The sequence below is a fragment of the Sminthopsis crassicaudata genome, chromosome X (genome assembly GCF_048593235.1).
Source record: "Sminthopsis crassicaudata isolate SCR6 chromosome X, ASM4859323v1, whole genome shotgun sequence".
NCBI lineage: Eukaryota > Metazoa > Chordata > Mammalia > Dasyuromorphia > Dasyuridae > Sminthopsis > Sminthopsis crassicaudata.
In genome coordinates this window covers 57,377,335-57,404,003 of record NC_133623.1, presented here as the reverse complement: position 1 = coordinate 57,404,003, position 26,669 = coordinate 57,377,335, and the positions used below count along the sequence as shown (strand labels likewise).

At 58.5% G+C, this 26,669-nt stretch overlaps 3 protein-coding genes across 3 annotated transcripts; all 3 read left to right on the top strand.

The window, feature by feature from the left end:
• The first annotated feature begins 1,579 nt into the window (after window positions 1–1,579).
• Window positions 1,580–12,361, top strand: LOC141549109 (uncharacterized). The gene is made up of 6 exons (XM_074278435.1): window positions 1,580–1,731; window positions 8,485–8,540; window positions 8,678–8,770; window positions 9,420–9,548; window positions 9,779–9,935; window positions 12,034–12,361. Exons 1-6 carry the CDS (start codon window positions 1,689–1,691, stop codon window positions 12,345–12,347), a joined length of 792 nt encoding a protein of 263 aa, XP_074134536.1. The 5' UTR covers window positions 1,580–1,688; the 3' UTR covers window positions 12,348–12,361.
• A 462-nt stretch (window positions 12,362–12,823) lies between these two features.
• On the top strand, window positions 12,824–17,508 carry LOC141549108 (periaxin-like). Its single transcript, XM_074278434.1, has one exon. The coding sequence runs from the start codon at window positions 12,824–12,826 to the stop codon at window positions 17,297–17,299; it is 4,476 nt and encodes a 1,491-aa protein (XP_074134535.1). The 3' UTR covers window positions 17,300–17,508.
• A 4,687-nt stretch (window positions 17,509–22,195) lies between these two features.
• Window positions 22,196–25,215, top strand: HIPK4 (homeodomain interacting protein kinase 4). The gene is made up of 4 exons (XM_074278433.1): window positions 22,196–22,782; window positions 23,131–23,487; window positions 23,574–24,443; window positions 24,681–25,215. The coding sequence occupies exons 1-4, from the start codon at window positions 22,318–22,320 to the stop codon at window positions 24,873–24,875; spliced, it is 1,887 nt and encodes a 628-aa protein (XP_074134534.1). The 5' UTR covers window positions 22,196–22,317; the 3' UTR covers window positions 24,876–25,215.
• Window positions 25,216–26,669: the final 1,454 nt, after the last annotated feature.

Below are 26,669 nucleotides of genomic sequence, written 5' to 3'. Positions count from 1 at the left end.
TCAGAGGGGTGCTAGACGAGGGAGGGACAAGGGTGGAGCTGGGAGAGCAGCTGAGGGGAGAGATGAGACTTGGGGGGCCCTGAGGTCACAGGGACAGGCCTCTGCGGGCTGCTAAGAAGAGGCAAGATGGAGCAGATTTGAAGGAAAGATTGAGGGCTGGGGGCAGGAGCCCTGCCTGGGGCAGAGGGAGCTGTCTGGGCGGAAGGTGGCCGTGCCCAGTGCCCATGCCCACTGGTGGGCTGTCCCCAGGCTGCTGGGAAATCTCCTATCTGCACATCCCCTCCTTTCCCCTCCCCTGTGCAGGATGTCCTGTGTTTACAGACATCCCTGGCCTGCTCCTTCCCTTCCCTACCCTTCCCCAGACCCTCCCCATCCCAAGATTGCTCTCTCTGCTGGGCCCAACCCCACCCTGCCAGGCCCTCTGGTCTCAGTCTTTCCCCTTAATGAAGCGGGGTTACTGAGGCTCCATGGCTGACCCCAAAGCGGTCCGGTGTGGGGCAAAGGATCCTGCCCAGAGCCTGAGGGCCGAAAGGAAGCTGGGCTTCGAGGCTCCCCTGTGAAGGCCCAGTGGCCACTGCCCCCTCCTCTCTCCCCCTCCCCAGTGTCCCCCTCCCATGGGAGCTCAGTGCCAGGGTCCAATCTGGCTGCCTGCCCAATGGTTGTTTTCTAAAGCTCAGCAAATTCCGACTTCCCAATTGGTGGCTGGGAGTAGGCAGGGAAAGGGGGGGATGGGGCATTTTTAGGGGAGGAGGGCGAGCCATGTTTTCTCTCTCTCCCCTCCCTCTCCTCCCACCAAGGGAAGAGAACCTGGAGCTCCTGTCCCCGCCAATCCCCCAGGAGCCCACTTTTGGCAACAGGCTCCCCTGGGGCCCAGAGAGTCCATGCAGAGCCACCCTGCTGGCCTGGGAACCCACAGAGCCGGCCTCTGGTCCTGATCCTGCCACTGGGTGGGTGAACCCGGAACAGGCCTCCAGGGCTTCATCTGTCTAATGAAAGGGGTGGACCCGAGGGTCTCTAAAGGTCCTTCCACCACTGTCGTTCTGTCTTCTACGTTCTGACCTCCATTCTAGGGCCCTCTGGTTCTGGCATTCCTTGGTCTGGGTTCTAAGGTCTCTCCTGGTCGAACAGCTGGGTTCTAGGGCCTTCTGGTTCTGGCATTCCTTGGTCTGGGTTCTAAGGTCTCTCCTGGTCGAACAGCTGGGTTCTAGGGCCTTCCAGTTCTGGCATTCCTTGGTCTGGGTTCTAAGGTCTCTCCTGGTCGAACAACTGGGTTCTAGGGCCCTCTGGTTCTGGTATTTGGTCTGGGTTCTAAGGTCCCTCTAATTCTAACAGGTTCTAGGCCCCTCTGGTTCCGGCATTCCATGTTCTATATTCTAAGGTCTCTGTCTTTAACAGTCTCCACTCTTCGGGCCTCCCCAGTTTAGACATTAGGCATTCTTTTGTTCATCCAGGTCTGAGTTCTAGACTGCTGGATCCGGGGGTCCTGGGCCAGGGCGTGCTGGGTAAGTGCAGGAGCAGGGCAGCCACGGCAGCGGTCCCCTGGACAGGGACAATGGCGAGTGCCCGAAAGCTGCTGACAGGCAGTTTGAGCTAATCCCCCAGACCTCGTGGGCCCCTCTCCCTGGGGCGCAGAGGAGCTTCAGCCAGGCGGGGAGCCACAGACAGGGAGCTCTGCCCAGGACGGGGCCATGTGGACCTACTTCTGCTCCTTGTGCCAATCCGCGGGACCAGGTGAGTCTGGGAGAGAATGGGATAGCAGAGGGAGGAGAGCTCGGAAAAGCCCAGGGCAAGCTCTTCCTCCAGGAGCCCTTGGGCTCCACCTTAGTCCTAGTAGAGTCCCTCAGGAGCTCAGCCAATCTATAAGGTATTATTCCCATTCTCTGAAAGGAAAATTGAGGCTCAGAGTAGCAAAGTGCTCAAGATTCCATAACACAGGCAGAATTGGAACACAAACCTCAGGTTCTGGCCCCCACCACCCCCCCTCCAGTGACCTTCCCTGCATCAGATAGCAGGATAGCCTGGGAATGAAGGGCCGAGACTTCTGGCACAGGCAGGAGCCTGGTGGGCAAAGGATAAGGAGGCCGCCCCCCATCTCCCCAGTGGTCTCCACATTCCTCCTCACTTGATTCCATCCTCAAACCCTGGGAACCCCAAGGGGCTCGGGAACCAGCAGACTGGGAGCCCGGAGTACCCGGTCAGCAAGTCCTGGGCTTCAGCCCCACCTTGGACCCTCACCTACAGTCCCCCTACAGCCTGAGACTCAGCTTCCTCCTCTGTGAAATGGAGTGGTTACGGGGCTGCTGTGGGATTAAATGGGACTGGGTCCCGGAAAGTTCTTAAATTGACAGAAAATATCATTTTGGATGGCTGTTATTAGGTGGTCATGCTAGTAAAATGGGCATTAACATCCGGGGAAACTGAGGCAGTGAGAGAAGGCATTCCTCAAGAGCATGCAGAGGATCTGAGGGTGTGTGTGATTGTGTCTTGTGTGTGTGTATGAGTATGTGTGCGAGTATGGGTGTAATTGTGTCTGTGATTGTATGTGTGATTGTGTGCATTATTGTGTGTGTGTATGAGAGTGAGTGTGTGTGTGTGTGTGTGTGTGCGAGTATGGGTGTAATTGTGTCTGTGATTGTATGTGTGATTGTGTGCATTATTGTGTGTGTATGAAAGTGTGTGTGTGTGTGTGTGTGTGTGTGTGCGAGTATGGGTGTAATTGTGTCTGTGATTGTATGTGTGATTGTGTGCATTATTGTGTGTGTGTATGAGAGAGTGTGTGTGTGTGTGTGTGTGCACACTCCAGCACACAAGCTTGCACACTCCCTCTGGGATCTAGTTATTTTTTCTAGGACGCAATTAGCAGAGGAGGAGGGAAGAGGAATGTGTCTTTTCCCAGAATGCCACTGGCCTCTCCATCCTTGGTATGTTGGTCCTGACACCCGGAGGCCCCGAAGTACCCCCAAACCTTTCCCCAGGACTCCCCGCAAGGGTCGGGCTGGAACTAGCTTCCACCAGCAAACCGATAGTTCCAATTCTGGTCATGAGAATGCCACAGAAATTGGCAAGGGTTAAAAGGAAGACAGCCCTGCCCAATCCAGGTGATGTTCTGTAGATATCCTAGACCTAAAAAAGTGACAGAGAAAATAATGATATAAACTTTAAACTATGTCAGGTGGGTACGTATTTGGTCTTTTGGAGAGCCGGTTGTTAAACCTTCTCCCCTGCCTTCTCCCTGGCTGACCCCTGGAAAACTTTGGCCCTCAAAAACCGATCTTGATAAAAGGCATGGCATCCGAGGACTCGGAATCAGAAGAGAGCACACATTCCTAGGCCACCTCATTTTACAGAGAAGGAAACTGAGTCACAAACAGAAGGGACCTACCCAAGACCACAATAACAATATGTCCATAGCACTTTACAGCCTGCAAAGTGTTTTACACATAGTGTATGTGGTATTATGGACAATCAGCTTTGAAGCCTGGGAATAAGGAGAGGGAAGATAAACATGTATTTAGCACCTACTGTATATCAGGCACTGTGCTAATTAATTGAGAAATGTTTGATCCTCACAACCCGTTCCAGGAAATGACTATTATACTATCCCCATTTGACAGTTAAATAAACTGAGGCAGATGGGGTAAAGTGACTTGGCCAGGGTCACTGTAGTTAAGGGACTGGGGCTGCTTTTTCTGCCACCAGGTCCAGCACCCTATACACTACAACACCACCTGCCTCAAGAAGTCTTGGGTTCAAGCTGGGTCTGAATGGCGACTCCGGGCAAATCCCTGCTAATTACCTTTGCTGGGCAAGCCTCTAAGGCTATGGTGCCTGTGAGCGTGCTGATCTGCAGCAGGAGAAGGAATTTCCTCACCTGGGACTTTCTGTGCCAATGAAATCCAGACCCGCCCCGTTCCATCTTATCCCACTCAAACTCCCCGGCTCCAATGGAACAGATGCTATTATTCCCATTTTGTAGATGAGTTAACTCAGGCTCAGATTTTTTTTTTTTTTTTTGGTGTTTTAATTTTCTGATTATACCTGTACATTTTTTTAAAATACATATTTCTTTATGAATCATGTTGGGAGAGAAAAATCAGAACAAAAGGGAAAACCACAAGAGAAAAAAATCAGAAGAAAAAGATTTTTAATGTTGACTTGCCCAGGATCAGTAAGTGTACGAGGAGGGTTCAAAGGCCAGGCTCCTTCAGCCGGGTCCCAAGCTCCCCAGCACCAAGCCCAGCGCCTTTGACAGCAGCCTCCCCTTGCAAAGAATAGAGAAAGGGGGGGGGCATGCACTAGAGGGGGATGGGGGGAGGGAGAGCCACCCCTCCCCCATTCCCAGCCCCTCATGACATCTGCCAATGAGATGAGCCCTCCCACCACCCCCCTGCCCCCCTTCCCGGGCCAGTTCCTTTTCCCCTGGCTTGGGCAGAGCAGGCAGGGCATCCAGAGCCGGCGGTCCAGGCGGACGGTAAGGGAGCCCCCTGTGGGAGCAGCTGTGGGTTCAGAGCCCCGAGATCTGAAGATGAGCCCAGGGAGCTGGGATGCCCGGGCCAGGGGGGAGAAGTTTGAGGGGCAGGTACCTGGGCCTGGGCTGGAGAGGTGATGGAGGCTGAAGCCTAAATTCTGGGAGAGAGAGCTGGGGGCCAGCATGCCGAGACCTTGGAAGGAAAGGCTGAGGGCTGGATACCTATACCCTGGGGGGGGGAAGCTGGGTGGAGACCAGGTGGGCAAAGCCCTGAGAAGAGAATGCTCCAGAGTCAAGGTTCTCTAAGTTCTAGGCTCAGACACGGGAGTGACGGAGAACTGAGGGGAAGAAGCTGGGGGCGAGGAACTGGCCACTGGGCCGGCTCCTTTATTGGGACCCCAGACTTCCGCCAAGCCAGCGGCCTCCAGGCCCCACCTTAGACCCTCCAATGGGGGAGCCCTCCCACCGTCCCCCTTGCCCATCCATGTTTTTTGGGCCATCAATGGAGGAAAGGGCAACTTCTCCAGAACCCGCAACCAGGGTGGGGACAACCTGAATCTGGCACTTCTGAGGGGATTGAAAGCCTCAGTCTGATCCCCCCCTCCCCATTTTTTTAAATAGGAGGAATGGAGCGCCTGGGAAAGGGACTAGCTTTTGTAAGGGCAGAAGCAGGATCTGAACGGGGAGAGCTGAAATCAGTCTCCTCACCCACATGGTTCAGAAGCATCTTCCCCACTTGCCTAGGCGGTGTCAGAGCAGGGGTACTCAGGATCCTGGGCTTTTAGGGGGTCTTCCGTGCCAGCTAATCGAGAACCCTCCTTCGCAGATGACCCAGGAGAGGCAGTCATTATCCAAGTCAAAAAGCTGGCAACAAAGCCCCCCTTCCAGGGCAAGCTCTCAGAATCCCAAGTTGGCAGCTCTTGCCACTGCACTGCACTATCTTTCTCTGGGCAAGGGGAAGCAGTGGGCTTGTCCCACAGGGTCAGAGAATCTCAGGGGTCCAGATTTACCGCCTCTTCCCTGCCTTGTAACACGAGCTTCTCAGAAGTTCTCCATCTCCTATTTGAGGGAAGCCAACTGAGACCCGAATCCTCCCCTGCGTTGGGGAACCCGGGTTTGGGCCCGGCAGCATGACCCTGTGGAAAGGCTTCTGGGACTGCTGTGGAGAGCGCTGGGGGCAAACCCTGCTTCAGAGGTTCACTTCCTGGAGGCAAATGCCTTAACTTTCTGGGCCTCTGTTCCCTCCCCTGTGACTCAAGGGCTTTTGGACCGGGCTGTCTCTAAGGCCCGCCTTGGATCACTTAGCCTCCTAAGCCAGGACTGGAGGTCCCTTCCAAGGGGGGGTTCCCCAAACACAGGCTGTGTGTAGCAGGAGGGATGGGCTCTACTACCCAGGAGTCCCTCCTAGCTCAAATATTCTAGGATTCTCTCAAGCAATTCCTTTATTTACGCTCGCGCTTAATCATGACGTGAATCATGTAAAATAATGGCCAGTACGGCCTGACTCCGGCTTGCCCTGGGATGGCCAAGGGCCCCGAGGTTGGAGTTGGGGACCCCGACTTCAATCTCTGGGCACTGTGGCCACCCAGCCCACTTAGCCGTGGGAGCCGTCAGCCTCTTCTGGGAATGGAGGAACTGGATTAGACCGGGGTCTTCCTTCTTGGCCAGCCTGGTGAAAACTAGGGACCATTTCCCAGAATCCTGTTCTTAACCGTGTAGAATAAAAAGGGGATTGCACTGGAAAGCAATGATATTGCAGTGCAATTATCAGTTGGAAAATAAGCTCCTCCTTGCATCAGGTGGTTCCTAAAGGCCGTTCTAGGTCTAAGGCTCCTGGTCTGGTGGCTCCAATTTCCCCCTTCTGTACAAGTGGAAGGGCTGAACTGGATCCGGGGTGAGTCAAAGACAGGCAAGGGCAGGAACTGAGACAAGGTGGACTTCCTGCCCCCTCTTCTCTCCTTGTAAGAGCTAGACCGAGGGTACCGAGAGGGTGTGGCCGGGCCCAAAGGGAGGGGAGGCCGGAAGAAAAGGGGATGTCCTGCCCCACCCACCTAGGCTAAGGACAGAAGTCTTCCTCTGCTCCCCACCCTGCCTGCCCGCCCGGCTGGTCTTCCTGTCCCTGCCCCTGCCTGCCGGGGCATCGGAGTCCAGTTGGGACCCTCCCTGGGATCCCGGGGAGCTATTCTAGCTCTGCCTCCGAGTGACGGGCACTGTGGCACCTGGGGCTGGGGTTTGGGGCCCCAGAAGAGGAAACAGCTGGGAGAGCAGCAGCCGCGCTCAGAGACTGATCTAGAGAGAGAGACAGGAGTGGGGGCCAGAGAGGGAGGGAGACAGACGAGGGGTCGTGATGGACGGCCCAGGTCTCAAGGGCCACCCGGGTGCCAACACTGGCCTCCTGAAAGACATATCTCCTTGTGGACAGCCTCAGGTTCACGTGCTAGCTGTGACCCAGGCCTGCTACTTCTTCCTGCCTCAGTTTCCTCATCTATAAACAGGGATAATCACGGTCTCCTTAGCTTGTGGAGGGAGTCAGCCCCATACCAGCCAGCACACTTTACAGCTGGGGAAACCGAGGCCCAGAAAGGGGCAGGCACTTGCTGCAGATCACATTTCTAGTGCCAGGTATCCTGTAACTCAGGCAACTGGTCTGTTTGTTGGTCCTCCAGTCTGGAGGGGAGGGGAGGGGAGGGGAAGGGAAGGGGAGGGAGGACGGGCCTGAGGCTCTGTGTTGGCGGAGAGGCCCTTGGAGGGGGAGAGGGGCCCCTGGGTCACCAAAATGCTCCCAGGGATCCATCGGCCTGCTGGAGGTGGGCTCTGAAGGGGCTTTGTGCGGTTTGGAGGGGGTGGGAATTTGACCAGCAGGGAGGGGTGGGGAGGGGCCCTATTGTTCCTGAAAATGGGCCTTGTGAAAGCTGACCTTTCAGCCAGAGTGGGGGCGAAGCCAGGATGCCAACCCCACTGGGGGATGGGCTTGCCAGGAGGGGGGGGAGCCCAGGTGGGGGCAAGGGAGTGGCCCAGAGACCAAGTCCCAGAGCTAGAGCGGACCTTCGGGCCGGCGCCTCGGGAGAGGTCTGGGGGGGGTGAGTCACCAGCCTTGCCCAGAAGGCCAGGATTCAGAGGGGGAGACTCGAGATCTACGTCGTCCAACCCCTTTACTTTGCAGATGAGGAAACTGAGGCTGGGAGGCTGAGAGCCTTTGCCTAGGTCAGGCTCTGGGCAGGCAGGCAGGAATCTAGCCCTTTCCTGGGCAAACAAATCACCCTCTCTACCTGAAGGCCCCACGGACGGGGACCCCGCCACCTCATGAACCAGCCCGTGACTCTGGGGCGGCTCTGTCTGTTAGAAAACTAATTCTTTGGCTCAAATCTTCCCATCTCTGCTGCTCCCCGCCTGCGGAAACTTGGGCAAGTGCTTCACCTTCTCAGCTTTGTCCTCCTCTGTAAAATCGTGTTTTAGTGTGTGGATACCGAGAGCCCGTCCAGCTCTGGAGCTACAAGCCTGTCATTTAGCCTCCTCGTGCCTCAGTTTCCCCACCTGTAGAAAGAGCCCGGCCTCTGATCTCTGCTGTTCTTGGCTCCTTCTGCCAGTTGTGTTCTCTGGGGCTAAGCCAAGCTAGGCTTCAGAGGCTATTTTGTGGGTGTCGGGCGGTATCCTTCCCTCTCCCCGGTCTTTTCCCCGTTCTCAGCTTGTACTCTTCTCCCTGCCCCTGCGTCTCCCGATTTCTACCTCATCCAGAGGGCAGGCAGCGGGGGAGAATGGGAAAGCCCAAGGCTCTGGAAAATATCCTCCCCTCTCTGATTCACATCCTGTGAGGACTTGCTGGGAGCTCCCAGTGAGGAGATTCCAAGATGGGAGCCTGCTCGGATTCCATATTGGGCCCCCCGAAAGTAGTTATGTGACTCTAGGCAAATATCCTCCGCTCTGTGATCCCTCCCATCCCATGAGGACTTGCTGGGAGCTCAGATCCCAGCTAAGTGCTGGCCGGAAGGCCTCCTCATCACCTGCTCTCTTCCCAGGGTCCCCCAGGCAGTCTCAGACCAAGAACCTTCCCGGGGCAGGAGTCGGCACTGAGGTGAGTAGCCGAGGACCCTCCGCCTTGCTCAGAGGACAGGGCAGGCCGGGCCCGGCACCGCAGGCACCTAAAGGCTTGTTCTCAGTTGCTGCTTGAGCCTCTTCCTCAGTCTCTGGCTGCTGCTTCCTCCCCCACAGGCGAGTGATCCAGGAGAGAAGGGGAGAGCGGCGGACCCCCAAGTGCTCTGGGCCCAGCGCCCCCCCGCAGCCGGGCACTGCGCCGAGAGGGCGGTGAGAATCACAACTACTAGGGGGAGGAGACGGGGCTGCTCGGAAGCTGGGTCTTCTTCCTGGACCCCCATTGGTGCTTGGGCCCCCACCGGAGCAGGCAACGGGAGGCGGGGGAGGTGGACCCCCGGGCTAGGCTCCCCGAGCAAGTCACTTATGTCCTGTGCCTTTGTTTCCTCATCTGTCCAACCCCGTGAGGGAGGCCATACAAATACGAATCCCATTTTGCAAATGAGGGACCCGAGACTCAGAAAGGTCGATCGACTTTTCCGACGCCACACAGCTTAAAATTGAGAGGGGGCTGGGGGAGCCCCAGAGCCCAGTTTAAACCCATCTCCCTTGCCTAGAAGTCGGTGCTCTCTCAGGAGGACCTGGGTCTGTCCATCTCTCCCAATGGAGTTAGAGGGCTGGGCTGGATTTCCTCCAGCTCCAAGTGCAAGGGATCCTGGGCAAGTCCCCAATCCTTTTAAAGGGCCGGCTTGTCCTGGATATTTCCCCAGGTCCTATCTTACATCTCCTTAAGCATTAGTGGGGGGGGTGCTCCCTGTCCCACACCCTCCCCCCCCCCGCCCCAGCCCTTACCTGCTCCTGTTCTCTGGTCCCTTATGAGACCAGTGCTCTCCCTCACAACCCCTTACTCCTCCCACTGCAGGCCCAGAAGCTTCTGCTCCATGCAGAGCTGAAGCAGGTTTTACAGAAGAAAGGAGAGAGGTGGGCTGCATTTGGGGCTCCAGCCTCAACCTCTGGAGGCACCATGGAGGCCAGGAGTAGGAGCGCTGAGGTACACAAGTCCTTGGGCCAGGGGAGCAGCATCACGGGCGTCTAAGTCTGCTCCCGGGAGGTCGAGGGGGGCCGGGGCCCTGACGTGACCCACATTCTCCAGGGCAGCGGGCCACTGGGTCCCGCAGATCAGGAGTCTGGGGCTCCGCTGGTCTCTTCCCGCCTCCTTCTGGGAGATGGGCTGCTCCTTGCCCACCTGACCTCCCCTCCCCCGTCCTCCTCTGCCCCCAGGAGCTCAGGAAGGCAGAGCTGGTGGAGATCATCGTGGAGACCGAGGCTGAGACGGGGGTCAGCGGCATCAATGTGGCAGGAGGCGGGAAGGAAGGAATCTTCATCAAGGAACTGCTCAAAGATTCCCCGGCCGCCAAGACCCTCAGTTTACAGGAAGGTACGGGGGGCTGGGAGAAGGGGTGGCGGGCACAGGGCATGGCAGAGAGTAAAATTTCCAGACTTAAGAACCCTGGGAGTGGCGGCCATGTCAGCTGGACTATGGAGGCTTGAAGTCACAGATCCTGGGTTTTGTCTCCAGCTCGGGCCAGTTACTTGTGCCTCAGTTTCCCCGTCTATGAAAGGAAGGAGTTGAACTCAACGGCCTCTGAGATCCTTTCTTGCTCTAGATTCTACGGCACAATGTCCGGGGCTGTGTAGACCAAGACGGGTCAAGCCTAAATCACCATCTTAGGATAGCTGGGGGGGGAGGGAGGGAATGCCGTCAGGGAATTCTAAGGAAATGCATGACTAGGGGTAGGAAGAGGGGAGTCATGTCCCACTCTTGGGGACCCCATTTGGGGTTTTCTTGACAGAGATACTGGAGGGGTTTGCCTTTTCCTTCTCCAGCTCATTTTACAGATAGGGAAACTGAGGCAAACAGAGGGAAGTGACTTGGTCAGGGTCACCCAGCTAGTAAGGACTCAGACTCCAGGCCCCTGAAGTCCACCTGCCTCCACGTATGTTTCAGAGGCAGTTCTGGTTTCAGAACCAGGCCTTTCTGGTTTTAAGGATAGTTCCTGCATGTAATTGGGGCTTAATAACTGCTGACTGAAGGCTCCTTGGAGGAGGTGGTTCTTGAAAGCTAGTGCTTGAACATAGCTGGAAGACAGGGGTCTCTGGGGACGGCCAGCTTCATCCTCCGTTAGCAAGAATCCGAGGTGAATGGGAGCAAGGGGAGGTAAGGCTTCAGTGTAGCTGATGGGGAGCTTGATTCAGGAACAGAGGCCTGGTTCCGAGTTCGAGAAAGAGGGCACGAAGTCTTGCTCTGTTACTTCCCAGCCATGGAGAAAGGGCTGGGAGCCAAGCTGCACTAGGCTCAGGAGCTTAGAAAAGTTACTCCTGAGTAGCTCTCTGGCTCAGTTTCCTCATCTGGAAAACGAGAGGGTGGGACTGTACGGTCTCCCTTTCACTTCTAAGTCCTCGAGACTGTAGACCATTTTCAGTGCCTCAGTTTCCTCAGCTGTAAGCTGGACGGCACCAGCTGTCCCACTCCCCCTGAGCAAGCTAGGATTCACGTTCCCAGGATGCTGTGGAAGTAGTTCAGCCAGCACTGAGCTTAAAAGGCTTGCACAGGAGTAAGAGTTCAGTCATTTAGAGCTGTCCAGGACGGAGGCCCAGCCCCCTGAGAGGCCTGGCCGCCCCGCTATGGCCAAGCCTCTACCCCTACCCCAATGGGACCTTTAGTTCAAAGGTCCAGCTGGCGGCAAAGTGGATCCAGTCTCAGATATTTCCTAGCTGTGTGACCCTGAGCAAGTCTTTTAACTCCACTTGCCTAAAAAAGGGGAAAAAAAGTCCAGAATCGAGGAGGGGGATGGTTTATCATCTGTCCCGGCTGGATAACAGAGTCAGGACACTGGGCAGGAGGCTAGGAGGAAGACTCGTGGCTGTCTTTCAAGAATGTGAAAGGCCGCCATGTGGGGGAAGAGGTCGGCCCCGTTGTGCTGGGCGCCAGGGGATGCCGCCCAAAACAATGGGTGTGGGGTGGTGGATGTGGGGAAGGGGGGCCGGCGGCCGAGGATTCCAGCCCCGCTGTAATCACGAGGCTTCCCAAAGCGGTCGGGCTCGAGCGCCCCCTCGGCAGTGAGCCCCAGACGCAGGATGGCGAGGACCCTGGCGAGAAATTCAGTTCTACCAGGCCCGAATTGCTGTGGCCCCTGTGGACCGTGAGAGTTCGGCTCTCACCTCCAACACTTACAGGCATCTGGCTCTGCCCCAGGCCTGATGAGGTCCAGAGAAGGTGCCCACTGGCCCCCAGAACTTCTGGTAGGCGTCCTTCCCCTAACCTCTCATGCAGCTAGGACCAGTCCCGGGAGGCAGATTTCAGCTTTGTCCAGACAGGGAAATGCCTCAGCAAGTAGTGAGTGCCCCAGGGCTGGAAAGAAGCAAGCAGAAGCTAACTTTGGGGAAGAACCAGAGGGAACCGGGGCATCCGCAAGGGGCTAGATGGGATGCCGCTGGAGGTCCCTTCCGGCCCTGAGGTTCTGTGACTCCCACAGGGGACCAGCTGCTCAGTGCCCGGGTCTTTTTTGACAACTTCAAGTATGAAGATGCCCTGCGGCTACTGCAGTGTGCAGAACCCTACAAGGTCTCCTTCTGCCTCAAGAGGACAGTGCCCACCGGGGACCTGGCACTGCGCCCGGGCAGCGCAGCTGGCTACGAGGTCAAGGGTCCCCGGGCCAAGGTGGCCAAGCTGGTACGCGTGCTGCTCCCCGGCCCTGCCCTGGAGGGCCCCGGAGCCCCCAACTCGGCCCCCGGCACTCTGCGGGGAGCCTCCCACGCTGCTCCCGTTGGCCCAGGATCTGCCCCCTGAGCCCGCCCGGCTGTCTGGCCAAAGGGGACTAACACAGCTTTTAACCTTCCTCCTCCTGTCCCTGCCCCAGCCTCCTTCAAGCGCCCCCTTACCCCACAATGCCCCGAGCACGGCTGCGATTCTGGCCTTCTCTGCCCTTAGCCTCCCCACCCCCCCAGCCTGTCTGTCCGTCCGCTCGGGCACCGCCTGCGGATTTCCAGCTGCCGGCTAAGGCCGATCTCCCCACAGCAGAGCTCCTCAAGTTCCCTTTTTTTTGCTCTCAAAATCCCTTTACCCTTAAATATCCGGGAGGGCTGCCCAGAGAGCTTTGATTTAGAAGGGAGTTAGTGACATTTGCCGCGTTAGAAATGAAAGCCTCCCACTAATATGAGGGAAACCGTTCTGTCCGGGGATGCTTGGGGATTTCGGGGGCCGTTTTTGAGCCCCGTTGCCCTGAAGTCTTGGTAACTGGACACTGTAAATGAGGGAAGAGCCCAATGGAGCTGGCGGAGGCAGGCCTTGCCCTCCCCCACCGGCTGCTGTTTCCAGCCCTCCCCATTCTGCTGGCACTCCCTATTGTTCCCCCGCCTCCCGCCTCTCTCCTCTCTCCCCAGAACATCCAGAGCCTGTCCCCAGTGAAGAAGAAGAAGGTCCTAGCTGTGCCTGGGGCCCCGGGAATCCCCTCAGACCTGGTCCCTGTTGATGTTGAATTCTCCTTCCCCAAGTTTTCGAGGCTGCGACGGGCAAAGGCCGAGGTGGCCCCGGGGCCCGCGCTGGCCGCCCCCGCCCACCGACGTTTGCGTCTCCCCCGGCTGAGGGTGAGGGAGGTGGCGGGCCCCATTCCTCCAGCTGAGCCGGCCACCCTGGTGTCTTCCCTGGCCGCCATCCCCTTCCTGGGGAGCAGGAAGGCCAAGGAGGAGGGTGCCCTGCCTGGAGAGGAGCCATCCTTGGGTGCACGCTTTGGAACCCCTCAGCTGGAGCTGGTCGGGCCCCAGAGGGCAGGTGCTGAGATGGTGGCTGAAGTTCCAGAGCCTCCGGGCGCGGGGTTTAGCCTCCACCTTCCCACATTTGGCCTCTCGGCCCCAGCAGCCCCTGTGCCTGAGGTGGCCCCAGGGAGCATCCAGGTACCCCAGGTCGAGCTGCCTCCCCTCACCAAACTGCCATGCCTAGAGGCCAGAGAGGGCGTCGCCATGGCAGCCCCCGCCCTCGATGTGTCTGTGCCATCCATGGAGGTGGACCTGGCCCTGCCCGGAGCCCCGGCTGAAGTCCGGGAAGAAGGGCCCGAGGTTGCCTTGAAGGTTCCCTGGCTCACCTTTCCCCGCTTTGGCGCTCGGGGGAAGGAAGGGGTGGGGCTGGAGGGCGAGGGGAAGGCCGGCAAAGGAGTGAGGGCCAGTCCTGAGGCCAGGGCCAAGAGGCCCAAGCTGCGCATGCCCACTTTTGGGCTCTCCCTGCTGGAGTCCCGGCCAGCTGCACCCGAGCCCCCCGTGGAAGGCAAGCTGAAACTGCCCACGATCAAGATGCCCTCCTTTGGCATTGGGGTGTCCGGGGCCGAAGCAAAGCTGCCCAGAGCCCCAGAGGTGAAGCTGCCCAAAGTTCCTGAGGTGAAGCTGCCCAAAGGGCCCGAAGTCTCCATCCCAGAGGTGCACCTCCCAGAGGTGCAGCTCCCAAAGGTGTCCGAGATGAAGATGCCCAAGGGACCGGAGGTGTCCATCCCCGAGGTGCAGCTCCCGGAGGTGCAGCTCCCAAAGGTGCCCGAGATGAAACTGCCCGAGATGAAGATGCCCAAGGGGCCTGAAGTGTCCATCCCAGAGGTGCAGCTCCTAGAGGTCCAACTCCCAAAGGTGCCCGAGATGAAGCTGCCCAAGGTCCCGGACATGTCCATCCCAGAGGTGCACCTTCCAGATGTGCAGCTCCCAAAAGTGCCCGAGATGAAGCTGCCCGAGATGAAGCTTCCCAAGGTCCCGGACATGTCTATCCCAGATGTGCACCTCCCAGAGGTGCAGCTCCCAAAAGTTCCAGAGATGAAGCTTCCCAGGGTCCCGGACATGTCTATCCCAGATGTGCACCTTCCAGATGTGCAGCTTCCCAAAGTGCCCGAGATGAAGCTGCCCAAGGTTCCGGACATGTCCATTCCAGATGTGCACCTTCCAGAAGTGCAGCTTCCCAAAGTGCCCGAGATGAAGCTACCCAAAGTCCCGGACATGTCCATCCCAGATGTGCACCTTCCAGAAGTACAGCTTCCCAAAGTGCCCGAGATGAAGCTGCCCAAAGTCCCGGACATGTCCATCCCAGATGTGCACCTTCCAGATGTTCAGCTGCCCAAAGTGCCTGAGATGCAGATGCCCAAGATGCCCGAGATGCACCTCCCTAAGATGCCCGAGATGAAGATGCCCAAAGCCCCAGATGTGCAGCTTTCCCAAGAGTCCATGGCAACCCGTGGGGCAGAGCGGGCGGAGGGCCTGGACTTTGGCTTCAAATTGCCCAAGATGTCCATACCCAAGTTGGGACGGGTGGGATCTCCCCCCCGGGCCAAGGTTGGGGTGGTGAGCCCCGAGGGCACAGGGCGCAGGGAACCGTCGCCCAGCCGCGAGCTGGCCAGCAAGGGGCCCGAGGCCCGGCTCGCGTTCCCATCTGTTACGTTGCCCTCGGTGGAGCTGGAGCTGTCCGGAGCCGGGCTCCAAGGGCCCCTTAGAGTTGAGGCAGCACCCCCAAAGGGAGCCGCCCCCGCTCCCAAGCTTCCCGCAGAGCTTTCTGGGATCTCTCTCGATGCAGTGGAGGTGGGGGAGGCCGGGTTCAAGATGCCCAGCCTGGTGCTGCCGGCTGTCGAGATAGCCGCCCCAAAGCTTCCCGAAGGAGAGGCAGAGGGAAAGCTGGAAGTGGCCGAGCCCAAACTCAAATCGCCCAAGTTTTCCCTGCCCAAGTTTGGTCTTTCGGCCCCCAAGGTGGGAAGGGGGGAAGGGGACGGCGAAGGGGGCGTCCGTGGGGCCAAACTGAAGACATCCAAGTTCGGCATCAGCTTCCCCAAGGTCCGGACGGGCGTCGAGGCGGAGCCCAAGGAATCTGGGGAGGCCCCTCTGCTGTCTGCCCTGGGGGTCACTGTCCCCCAACTCAGCCTGGATGTCCCACTGCCCACAGGCAAAGTGGAGGTGCCCAGCGAGCTGCCCGATGTCAAACTCAAAGGTCCCAAGTTTGCACTGCCCAAGTTTGGGGCCAAGAGCAAGGATGCAGAAGCTGGAGAGATGGTGCTGGGGGAGGGGGAAGCAGAAAGCAAAGGCCGGGCGTGGGAGGCTAAGGTGAAGATGCCCAAGTTTAAGATGCCCTCGTTTGGGTTGGCGCGGGGAAGGGAGGTGGAGGATGGGGACCAGGGCGGCCCTGAGGAAAAATTACACGTAGGGCACGCTGCCTTGAAAATACCCCAAGTGGAGCTGCCTACGCTGATGACCCAGGAAGAGGGAGGGGAGGTGGAGATGGCAGGGGGAGAGGTCAAGCTGCCGGTCTTTCGGATCTCGGTGCCCGGGCCGGCGAGGGGGGCAGAGCAGGTAGGCACGGAGGTCTCCGAGAAGGATGTCAGGAGCCACAAGGCAGAGGTGACGGTGTCCACACTGGGAATCACAGTACCCCAGGTAGAGCTGACTGGTTTTGGGGGGGTTGTTGGTGAAGGGACAGGGGCTGAAGTCAGAGCTTCTCAGAGACAGCAGGAAGGGGGGGCTGCAGCAACAGAGGGTGGCGTGGGCGGCGGGGGCTTCCGGGTACAGCTGCCCCAGGTGGACCTTTCTCTCCCTGGTGCCCAAGTAGAGGGAGGGGAGATTCTCGTGGGAGAGGGAGTGTTCAAGATGCCCGGTGTGACTGTGCCCCAGCTTGAACTGGATGTGGGGCTCGGGCACAAGACAGAGGGGACCAAGGATGGCCCGGTGGCTGGAGAGGGGCGGGCGGTGGCCGAAGCCGCGGGAGAGGAGAGGTTCCGGCTGAAGATGCCCACCTTCAAAGCCAGTGGGGAAGGTGATGGGCAGCCTGGGGGCCCCTCCGGAGCAGCCCCTGACCATCCCTTCCACCTGTCCCTTCCAGATGTGGGCTTCACAGTGGAGCCAGGAGCTGCCCAGGCAGGCACCCCCCCAGAAGGGAGCAAGCTCCGCTCCTGGATGCCCGAGGTGGAGCTCTCCCCACCGCCCATGGGCAGCCACGCCGAGTACCAGGTGGCAGGGGACGGGCTGGAAAGCGAGGCCGGGCGCAGGCCCAAAATCAAATTGCCTCGATTTGGGCTCTTGCTAGGGAGAGAAGAGGGAGAGGATGGGGAGAAGGCCAAGGGGAAGAAACTGGCAAAGAGGACGGGCAAGGACGGCGAGGGAGCCGCCAAAGTCTCCCCAGGGTCAGGGAAGTCTAGTCTCCTGTTGTCTTGGGGCGGTTCTGGAGAAGGGGGTGGCGAGGCCGGCGGCCGGGTCCGGAGTCCCAAGCTAAGACTGCCTAAAGTGGGCTTTGCCAAGGGGGACTCCCCCAACACCAACGGGAGCGGCTCCCCGGGAGAGGAGGAGGGGGCCGCCATAGCCCTGCACAATGGTGCCTCCACGGGCCGCTTTGCCCGTGTGGGCCTGCCCCAAGTGGAACTTGCCTCTTTGTACAAGGGCCCGGAACAGGAGCCCGAGTTCGGCCGGAGCCCGGTGGGGGTGGATCTCAGCCCCTTTGCTGCCTTGCGGCCCGCTCGTTTCCGCTCACCCTTCTCCAGCCGCTCCAAGGAGGAAGGGGAGCCTGAGGGATCCCAGAGGTCCCCTGGTGACAAGTCCCCCAAATTCCACTTCCCTAAGGTGTCACTGAGCCCCAAGGCACAGGGGGTGCCCAAGGGAGCCCCAGGTGGGGAGGAGGAGGGAATGTTCAGGGTCCGGTTGCCTAAAGTGGGCTTCTCCGAGACGGAAACCGACAGCGAGCCAAACCCACTGGGCACTGCCAAGATGGAGGGGGCCCCAACGGCAGCTGTCTAGTTACTTTGGGGGAGGTAGCGGCGTCTTCCCTGTCCACCCCCTACAATCCTGTGTGTTAGATATTAGCATTAACCCTACGAGGCCTGAGAGGTGGGGGTGGCCCAGGTACCACTGGGCACTGGCTCCCGCTCAGGCTGCACGCTTCTCGGGGAAGAAATTATGTACTGGCCAAGAGCCAACCAGTATGAATAAAGTAACCCCAAGTCCGCTACTCTGTCTGGTCACTTCTAGCAAGGTCTGGGCCTTCACTGTGGCCCCTGTCCATCACCCTTGGGTAAGAAGTTACCAGGAGAAGCCAGAGATTGGAGGGAATCTATGGCTGGCCTCAGAGAGCCCCCTCCACAGGGGTGGGTGATTGGGGAGGGCAGGTGCATGGAGCCCTGGCCCTTGTGTAAGTAGCCTGTGGACGGTTCCTCTTGGAAGGCTGTTCTAGAGGGGACAAGGATGACATTGCCTGCTTTTAGGAGTCCTCCCGGTCAAGGGCGGGAGGACGACAGAGCTGCAGCCCCAGATAAAAAAATCCTCTCATCTCCTGAGAGGGCAATGTGGTTTGCTCCCACCCTCAGGGAGTCTCTCTTCATAGAGTGGGAGCTACAGCCAGCAGAAGATAGTGAGCCCCCTTTGTAGAGTGGGAGCTAGAGCAGGTGAAAGATAGTGAGCCCCTTTATAGAGTGGGAGCTAGAGCCGGTGGAAGGTAATGAGCCCCTTTATAGAGTGGGAGCTAGAGCCAGTGGAAGATAGTGAGCCCCCTTTATGGAGTGGGAGCTAGAGCCAGTGGAAGATAGTGAGCCCCCTTTGTAGAGTGGGAGCTAGAGCAGGTGAAAGATAGTGAGCCCCCTTTATAGAGTGGGAGCTAGCGCCGGTGAAAGATAATGAGCCCTCTTCGTAGAGTGGGAGCTAGAGCCGGTGGAAGGTAATGAGCGCCTTTATAGAGTGGGAGCTAGAGCCAGTGGAAGATAGTGAGCCCCTTTATAGAGTGGGAGCTAGCGCCGGTGAAAGATAGTGAGCCCTCTTCATAGAGTGGGAGCTAGAGCCGGTAGAAGATAGTGAGCCCCTTTATAGAGTGGGAGCTAGAGCCGGTGGAGGGTAATGAGCCCCTTTATAGAGTGGGAGCTAGAGCCAGTGGAAGATAGTGAGCCCCCTTTATAGAGTGGGAGCTAGCGCCGGTGAAAGATAGTGAGCCCTCTTCGTAGAGTGGGAGCTAGAGCCGGTAGAAGATAGTGAGCCCCTTTATAGAGTGGGAGCTAGAGCCGGTGGAAGGTAATGAGCCCCTTTATAGAGTGGGAGCTAGAGCCGGTGGAAGGTAATGAGCCCCTTTATAGAGTGGGAGCTAGCGCCGGTGAAAGATAGTGAGCCCTCTTCGTAGAGTGGGAGCTAGAGCCGGTGGAAGGTAATGAGCCCCTTTATAGAGTGGGAGCTAGAGCCAGTGGAAGATAGTGAGCCCCCTTTATAAAGTGGGAACTAGAGCAGGTAGAAGATAGTGAGCCCCCTTTATAGAGTGGGAGCTAGAGCCGGTAGAAGATAGTGAGCCCCTTTATAGAGTGGGAGCTAGAGCCGGTGGAAGGTAATGAGCCCCTTTATAGAGTGGGAGCTAGAGCCGGTGGAAGGTAATGAGCCCCTTTATAGAGTGGGAGCTAGAGCCGGTGGAAGGTAATGAGCCCCTTTATAGAGTGGGAGCTAGAGCCGGTGGAAGGTAATGAGCCCCTTTATAGAGTGGGAGCTAGCACCAGTGAAAGATAGTGAGTCCTCTTCGTAGAGTGGGAGCTAGAGCCGGTAGAAGATAGTGAGCCCCTTTATAGAGTGGGAACTAGAGCCGGTAGAAGATAGTGAGCCCCCTTTATAAAGTGGGAACTAGAGCAGGTAGAAGATAGTGAGCCCTCTTCATAGAGTGGGAGCTAGAGCCGGTAGAAGATAGTGAGCCCCTTTATAGAGTGGGAGCTAGAGCCGGTGGAAGATAGTGAGCCCCCTTTATAGAGTGGGAGCTAGAGCAGGTGAAAGATAGTGAGCCCTCTTCATAGAGTGGGAGCTAGAGCCGGTGGAAGATAGTGAGCCCCCTTTATAGGGTGGGAGCTAGAGCCGGTGAAAAATAGTGAGCCCCCTTTATAAAGTGGGAGATAGAGCCAGTGGAAGATAGTGAGTTCCCTTTATAAAGTGGGAACTAGAGCAGGTAGAAGATAGTGAGCCCTTTTCATAGAGTGGGAGCTAGAGCCAGTGGAAGATAGTGAGCCCCCTTTATAGAGTGGGAGATAGAGCCAGTGGAAGATAGTGAGCCCCCTTTATAAAGTGGGAACTAGAGCAGGTAGAAGATAGTTTGCCCTCTTCATAGAGTGGGAGATAGAGCCGATGGAAGATAGTGCGCCCCCTTTATAGGGTGGGAGCTAGAGCCGGTGGAAGATAGTGAGCTCCCTTTATAAAGTGGGAACTAGAGCAGGTAGAAGATAGTGCGCCCCCTTTATAGGGTGGGAGCTAGAGCCAGTGGAAGATAGTGAGCCCCCTTTATAGAGTGGGAGCTAGAGCCGGTGGAAGATAGTGAGCCCCCTTTATAAAGTGGGAACTAGAGCAGGTAGAAGATAGTTTGCCCTCTTCATAGAGTGGGAGATAGAGCCGATGGAAGATAGTGCGCCCCCTTTATAGGGTGGGAGCTAGAGCCGGTGGAAGATAGTGAGCCCTCTTCATAGAGTGGGAGATAGAGCCAGTGGAAGATAGTGAGTTCCCTTTATAAAGTGGGAACTAGAGCAGGTAGAAGATAGTGAGCCCTTTTCATAGAGTGGGAGCTAGAGCCGGTGGAAGATAGTGAGCCCTCTTCATAGAGTGGGAGATAGAGCCAGTGGAAGATAGTGAGTTCCCTTTATAAAGTGGGAACTAGAGCAGGTAGAAGATAGTGAGCCCTTTTCATAGAGTGGGAGCTAGAGCCGGTGGAAGATAGTGAGCCCCTTTATAGAGTGGGAGCTAGAGCCGGTGGAAGATAGTGAGCCCCCAGAGTGGGAGCTAGCGCCGGTGAAAGTGAGCCCTCTTCGTAGAGTGGGAGCTAGAGCAGGTAGAAGATAGTGAGCCCCCTTTATAGAGTGGGAGCTAGAGCAGGTAGAAAATAGTGAGCCCTCTTCATAGAGTGGGAGCTAGAGCCGGTGTAAGATAGTGAGCCCCATTATAGAGTGGGAGCTAGAGCCGGTGAAAGATAGTGAGCCCATTTAGAAAGCAGGAGATAGAGCCAGTGGAAGATAGTGAGCCCCATTATAGAGTGGGAGCTAGAGTCGGTGGAAGATAGTGAGCCCCTTTATAGAGTGGGAGCTAGAGCCGGTGGAAGATAGTGAGCCCCCAGAGTGGGAGCTAGAGCCGGTGAAAGTGAGCCCTCTTCGTAGAGTGGGAGCTAGAGCAGGTAGAAGATAGTGAGCCCCCTTTATAGAGTGGGAGCTAGAGCAGGTAGAAGATAGTGAGCCCTCTTCATAGAGTGGGAGCTAGAGCCGGTGTAAGATAGTGAGCCCCATTATAGAGTGGGAGCTAGAGCCGGTGAAAGATAGTGAGCCCATTTAGAAAGCAGGAGATAGAGCCAGTGGAAGATAGTGAGCCCTCTTCATAGAGTGGGAGATAGAGCCAGTGGAAGAGAGTGAGCCCCATTATAGAGTGGGAGCTAGAGTCGGTGGAAGATAGTGAGCCCCTTTATAGAGTGGGAGATAGAGCCGGTAGAAGATAGTGAGTCCTTTTCATAGAGTAGGAGCTAGAGCCGGTGAAAAATAGTGAGCCCTCTTCATAGAGTGGGAGATAGAGCCAGTGGAAGATAGTGAGCCCCATTATAGAGTGGGAGCTAGAGTCGGTGAAAGATAGTGAGCCCATTTAGAAAGCAGGAGATAGAGCTGGCGGAAAATAGGGTCCCGTTTTGGGAAGCCCCGGGACTGTGTCTCAGGACTCCCAGCCCAGAGGAAGGCCCCCGCCCCTGCTCCCCAGCCCAGGCACCAGGTAGAATCCGGGGAGGGGTATGTGTGTGAGTCCACAGGAGGCTCTTTGTTAACTCATATTCCCTGGGGGGGAGGAGGGAGAGGGTCATCCGGTTGCTGGGTGTCCGAGCTGGACGGCACTCTTGTGCCTGCCCAGTGACTGGGAGGGCAGGGCAGGGCAGGGCGGGGCGGGGCTTGGGGCATTGTAAGCCAGGAGGCCGGGGAGCTCAGTTGGTATGGTGGGGGTGGGGTGGGGCGGGTAGGGGCAGATGGCAGAGCTGACTCAGCGGGGACCCCCTTCCAGGAACCTCTTTTCCTGGCATTCTGGATGAGACCATTTGCCTGGGTTGGCAGCACCCACGGGGCTTTCGGGGGGCCCAGAGGGCCCGTCTTCTCTAGCGGGGCCCCGCTCCTCTAGGGGGCTCAGTACTCTCTTCCCCGCTCCTCAGGAGGGGACTCGGAAGCTGGCTCAAGGCGGACCACATGAATCGCAAAATCTCAGAGATGGATGAGGCCTCGGAGGGCAGCTATCCTACCCTGGGTCTGAGGAGTTCCCCCCGCAGCGCCCCCGACTGTACGAGCCCCCCGCATGAGTAGAGAATTCTGGGGCCGGGCTTAGCAGAGACACCTTCCCAATGGTGGCTTCTTCAAATGGGGAGGGGAAACGGATTCCCGTCGCCCGGTCCTACCATCCAGAGGAAGGCTAAGTGCCCCGAGCCTGCAGGCACTGCCCACTGCCCACCCTGGGTTCTGCCATCCATCGGGGGAGGGGAGAGGCCCTACTTGGAACACGACAGTCCATTCTGCATCAGGGTCCAGAGGAGGGTCTCCGACAACAGAACCCATCCCGCTCAGCAACCCCGGAACCGATCGGGGTCCGGGGGGGGGCTCATCCCGAGCCCGGGGTGGGGGGGAGGGGCGAAGGCCCCAGCAGTTTCGCACTCCAGAGAGGGGGGGGGCGGGGCGGCGGAGAGGGCGCTGTCCCTGGGCGGCACGAGTGCGGTTCTCTTTCCCCCGCTCGGGCCCCGGGGCCGGCGGCGGGGCGGGCGCCCTCGGCGGCGGCGGGTCGAGGGCAGCGGCCGGGCCATGGCCACCATCCAGTCTGAAACCGACTGCTATGACATCATCGAGGTCCTGGGTAAGGGGACCTTTGGTGAGGTGGCGAAGGGCTGGCGCCGGAGCACGGGCGAGATGGTGGCCATCAAGATCCTGAAGAATGACGCGTACCGTAATCGCATCATCAAGAACGAGCTGAAGCTGCTCCGCTGCATGCGGGGCCTGGACCCGGACGAGGCCCACATCATCCGCTTCCTCGAGTTCTTCCACGACGCCCTCAAGTTTTACCTGGTCTTCGAGCTGCTGGAGCAGAACCTTTTCGAGTTCCAAAAGGAGAACAATTTTGCGCCCCTGGCGGCCCGCCACATCCGCACGGTGACCTTGCAGGTGCTCCGGGCCTTGGCCCGCCTCAAGGAACTGGCCATCATCCACGCTGACCTCAAACCGGAGAACATCATGCTGGTTGACCAGACACGGTGTCCCTTCAGGGTCAAGGTTTGGGGACGGGGTCCGGGGGAGAGGGACGGGTGGGAGGGTCCTGTCCCCACAGCCCCCTCGGCCCTCCGAGGACGCTGCCCGCCCGGCTCCCCCTCTTCCGTGCTCCCCCTGGCGCGACTGACGGGGCCCCTCCCCAGCCCCGTGCCCGCCCTCACCTCCCGGGCACTATGCCCTCGGGCGGCTCCCATGGCCGCTCTGACCCCGGAGGAGAGACCCTTGCCCCGTCCTGCCTCCTGACCCGGTTCCCTTGGAGAGAAGGGTCGAGGGGGGGGGGCCCACGGACGTCCCTGGGGGCTCCAGGCCGGGGGAGCGGCCTGGCTGAGGGGACCGGGGGTGTGCTCACAGGTCATTGACTTTGGCTCAGCCAGCATCTTCAGCGAGGTGCGTTATGTCAAAGAGCCCTACATCCAGTCCCGCTTTTACCGGGCTCCGGAGATCCTGCTGGGACTGCCCTTCTGCGAGAAGGTGGACGTCTGGTCGCTGGGCTGCGTGATGGCCGAGCTCCACCTGGGCTGGCCGCTCTATCCGGGCAACAATGAGTACGACCAGATCCGCTACATCTGCGAGACCCAGGGCCTGCCCAAGGCCCACCTGCTTCACGCTGCCCGCAAGGCCCACCACTTCTTCAAACGGAACCCCCACCCGGAGGCCTCCAATCCCTGGCAGCTCAAGTCTTCGGCCGACTATCTGGCAGAGACCAAGGTAACGGGTGGCACGCTGGGGTCGGGGTGCGGCGGGCCCCCTACCCGGGCTGTTCGGCCAAGCCCTGACTGGTTCCTGACCACCAGGTGCGCCCTCTGGAGCGGCGTAAATACATGCTCAAGTCTCTGGATCAGATTGAGACCGTGAACGGCGGCGGGGCAGCGGGCAAGCTGGCGTTTCCGGACCGCGAGACGCTGGCCGAGTACGCGGACCTCAAGAGCATGGTGGAGCTTATCAAGCGGATGCTAACCTGGGAGTCCCACGAGCGAATCAGCCCGAGCGCCGCTCTCCGCCATCCCTTCGTGTCCATGCAGCAGCTGCGCAGTGCCCACGAGGGCACCCGCTACTACCAGCTGTCCTTGCGTGGCTGCCGCCTCTCGTTGCAGCTGGAGGGCCGGGCGCCCGCGGACGACGGGCCACCCTATTACCGCCTGGCAGAGGAGGAAGAGGGCAGCGGCGGCGGCGGCAGTGGTGGCAGCGGTGGCAGCGGGGGCGGGGGCACCTACTACCGGGAAGAGAAGGCCCCTGGTGTGCAGAGGGCCATCGACCAGCTGGATGACCTGAGCCTGCAGGAGCCCGGGCGGCTGTGGGGGGAAGGCCGGGCCGGGGCCTACGGCGCCACCGAGCCCTCCACCGAGACCCTGGTGCTGCCCAAGGGGGTCAGCCGGCGGGGCCGCGAGCCCGGGCCCGAGCCCATCCTAGCCTTCTACGGCAGCCGTCTCACCGGACGCCACAAGTCGCGCAAGCACCCCGCCGGTTCCAAGTCCGACCCGAACTTTGGCAATCTTATCCGGCTGGGCCAGGCCTCGCCGGATGAGAGCGGGCCCGGCCGGGGCGGCGGCTGGGAGGAGGGGGAGCGGCGTGGGGCCTCCGCGGACCCCCCGATCGTCCCGCAGCTCGATGGGGACGGGCCCGACGAGCGGCCGGGGGCCAAGGAGCTGACGCTGGCCGCTGAGGTACCGGGGGCCGGGGGAGGATGCGGAGCGAGGGGCGGACGGTCCCAGGACGGGTGGGGGGTCTAGAGGGCAACCGGGGCACAGGGGGTGATGTGGGAGCAGCCTGGGAAAGCACAGGGTGGAGCACCGGGGATCTGCCGGGCAGTGACAGGCCCGGTCATGGAGCCAAGGGCCCGCAGCAAGGGGGCGGAGGGGAGGACGCCGAGCGGCCTCCAGGACTCCCTCCTGTCTCTGCAGAGGGCTGCCCCGGAGCTGTACGACGCAGGTGCACCCCCCTTGCCCCCCTGCCCAGGGGAGTGGCTAAGCGACCCTGACTGGAGCTTGGAGGGTGGCGGGGGGGCCCGGGGTCAGGCCCCCCCGCCCCGCCACCCCCACCCCCACGGGCCTCCCCGGGTCACTGGCTTCCTCCAGCACGTCGGCGGGCATCACTGATGGACACCCCCCTTCCCTGGGCCGTGCCAGCCACGACCTGGTGCCTGCTTCGTTTGACTCGTCCCTCGCCCTGAGATGCGCTTACCTAGAAATCCAGATTATAGTTACAGAAAAAATAAATACACAGAGATTCCCCCCACCCCAACCTCCACCCCCCTCCATCCCCAGCTATTGTGCACCTGAGAGGGCCCTGCCAGGCCAGCCTGCGGGACCCCCCTGTGCAAGGAGGGTGCCCAGGGAAGGGGTGGCTGCCGGGGCTTGGCTCCGTGACCCCTCCCGTCCCCCCAGCTCTGCCTGTTTCCATAAAGGACTGTTCAGCTGCTCTGGCCTCCTGCTTCTTTGATTGGTTGGGGCCCGGGCAGTGCAGACAGGACCCCTGGGAAGGTCCCTGCCGGGCGCTCGGGGGGCTGAGAGTCCCTCCCTCAATGTGCTCATGCCTAGTGCTCTGCACTCTCCTTGCTCCAAGTCCAAGCTCTGCTCAGGCTAAGAAACATTCTGCTCACGCGGGCCCTCCCCTCCCAGAACCCCTTCCTCTGTGTCTGTCTCCTCTCCAGCTTTCCTGTTTCTCTCTCTGTGTCGGTCTCCACTCTCTGTCTCTCTCTCTCCCCCTTTGTCTCTGCTTCTCTTTCTCCCCCTTTCTCTGTCTCTACCTCTTTCTGTCTCCTCTACTTCTGTTTCTCTGTTCTCCTCTCCTTTTTCTCTTCCTGTTTCTTGTCTCTTTTCTCTCTCTCCTTTATCTGTTTCTCCCTGTCTCTCTTCCATTTATGTCTGTCTCTCTCCCCCTTGGAGTCTTTATTTCTCTGTGTGTCTCTCCTCTCTCTCTCCCCTTATGTTTTGCCATCTCCCCCTTTCTGTCTCCTGTGTCTATTTCTGTCTGTCTCTCAATCTGTCTCCTCCTCCTTTGTCTTTGTTTCTCTTCCTGTGTCTCTCCTTTATCTCTCTGTCTCTTTTATCTTTGTTATTCTCTCCTTTGTCTGTCTGTCTGTCTCTTTTCTATCTTTGTCTCCTCTATTTGTCTGTTTCTCTCTGTATGTCTCTCTCACTCTCCTTTCTGTCCCTGTTTCTGCTCTGAATCTCCTCTTTTATCTGTATTTCTAAATTTCTCTCTCCTCTGTCTCTGCTCTCTTCCTTTCTTAGCCTTTTTCTCTCCCTCTTTTCTCTGTCTCTCCTTTATCTCTATTTCTATCTTTGTCTCTCTCTGTGTCTGTCTTGTCTCTCTCCTGTTTCTCCGTTTGTCTCTGCTCTCTGTCTCTTCTCGATCTGTCTCTCTCTCCCTTTGTTACTGTTTCTCTCTTTTTCTCTAATACTGTTTCTTCTTTATCTTTGTTTCTCTCCACCTTACTGTCTCTCTTTCTGTCTCTCTCTGTTAGTTTCTCTGTCTTTCCTCTATCTCTGCTCTGTCTGTCTCTCCCTTTGTATTTCTCTCCCTCTGGGTCTCTTTTCTCTTTCGGTCTCTCCCACTTTCTGTCTGTGTCTCTTCTCTATTTCTTTATTTCTCTCTGCTGTCTCTTTGTATCTGTTTGTTTCTCCATCTCTCTGTCTTCCTGCCTCCTTCCCTCCCTCCATCCAATTCCGCCCCCCCTACACACACACACACACACATGTGCGCGCGCACACACACACACATGTGCACACACACACACATGTGCACACACACACACACACAATCTATTCATCCATTAGGATGTTCCAACAAGCCCTACTCATATTCCTAAGTATACAAACACACATCGCTCCCCATATCCCTTGGCCTTGGGGCAGACGACCTCCGACCCGACTTGTGTAAATGCCCAC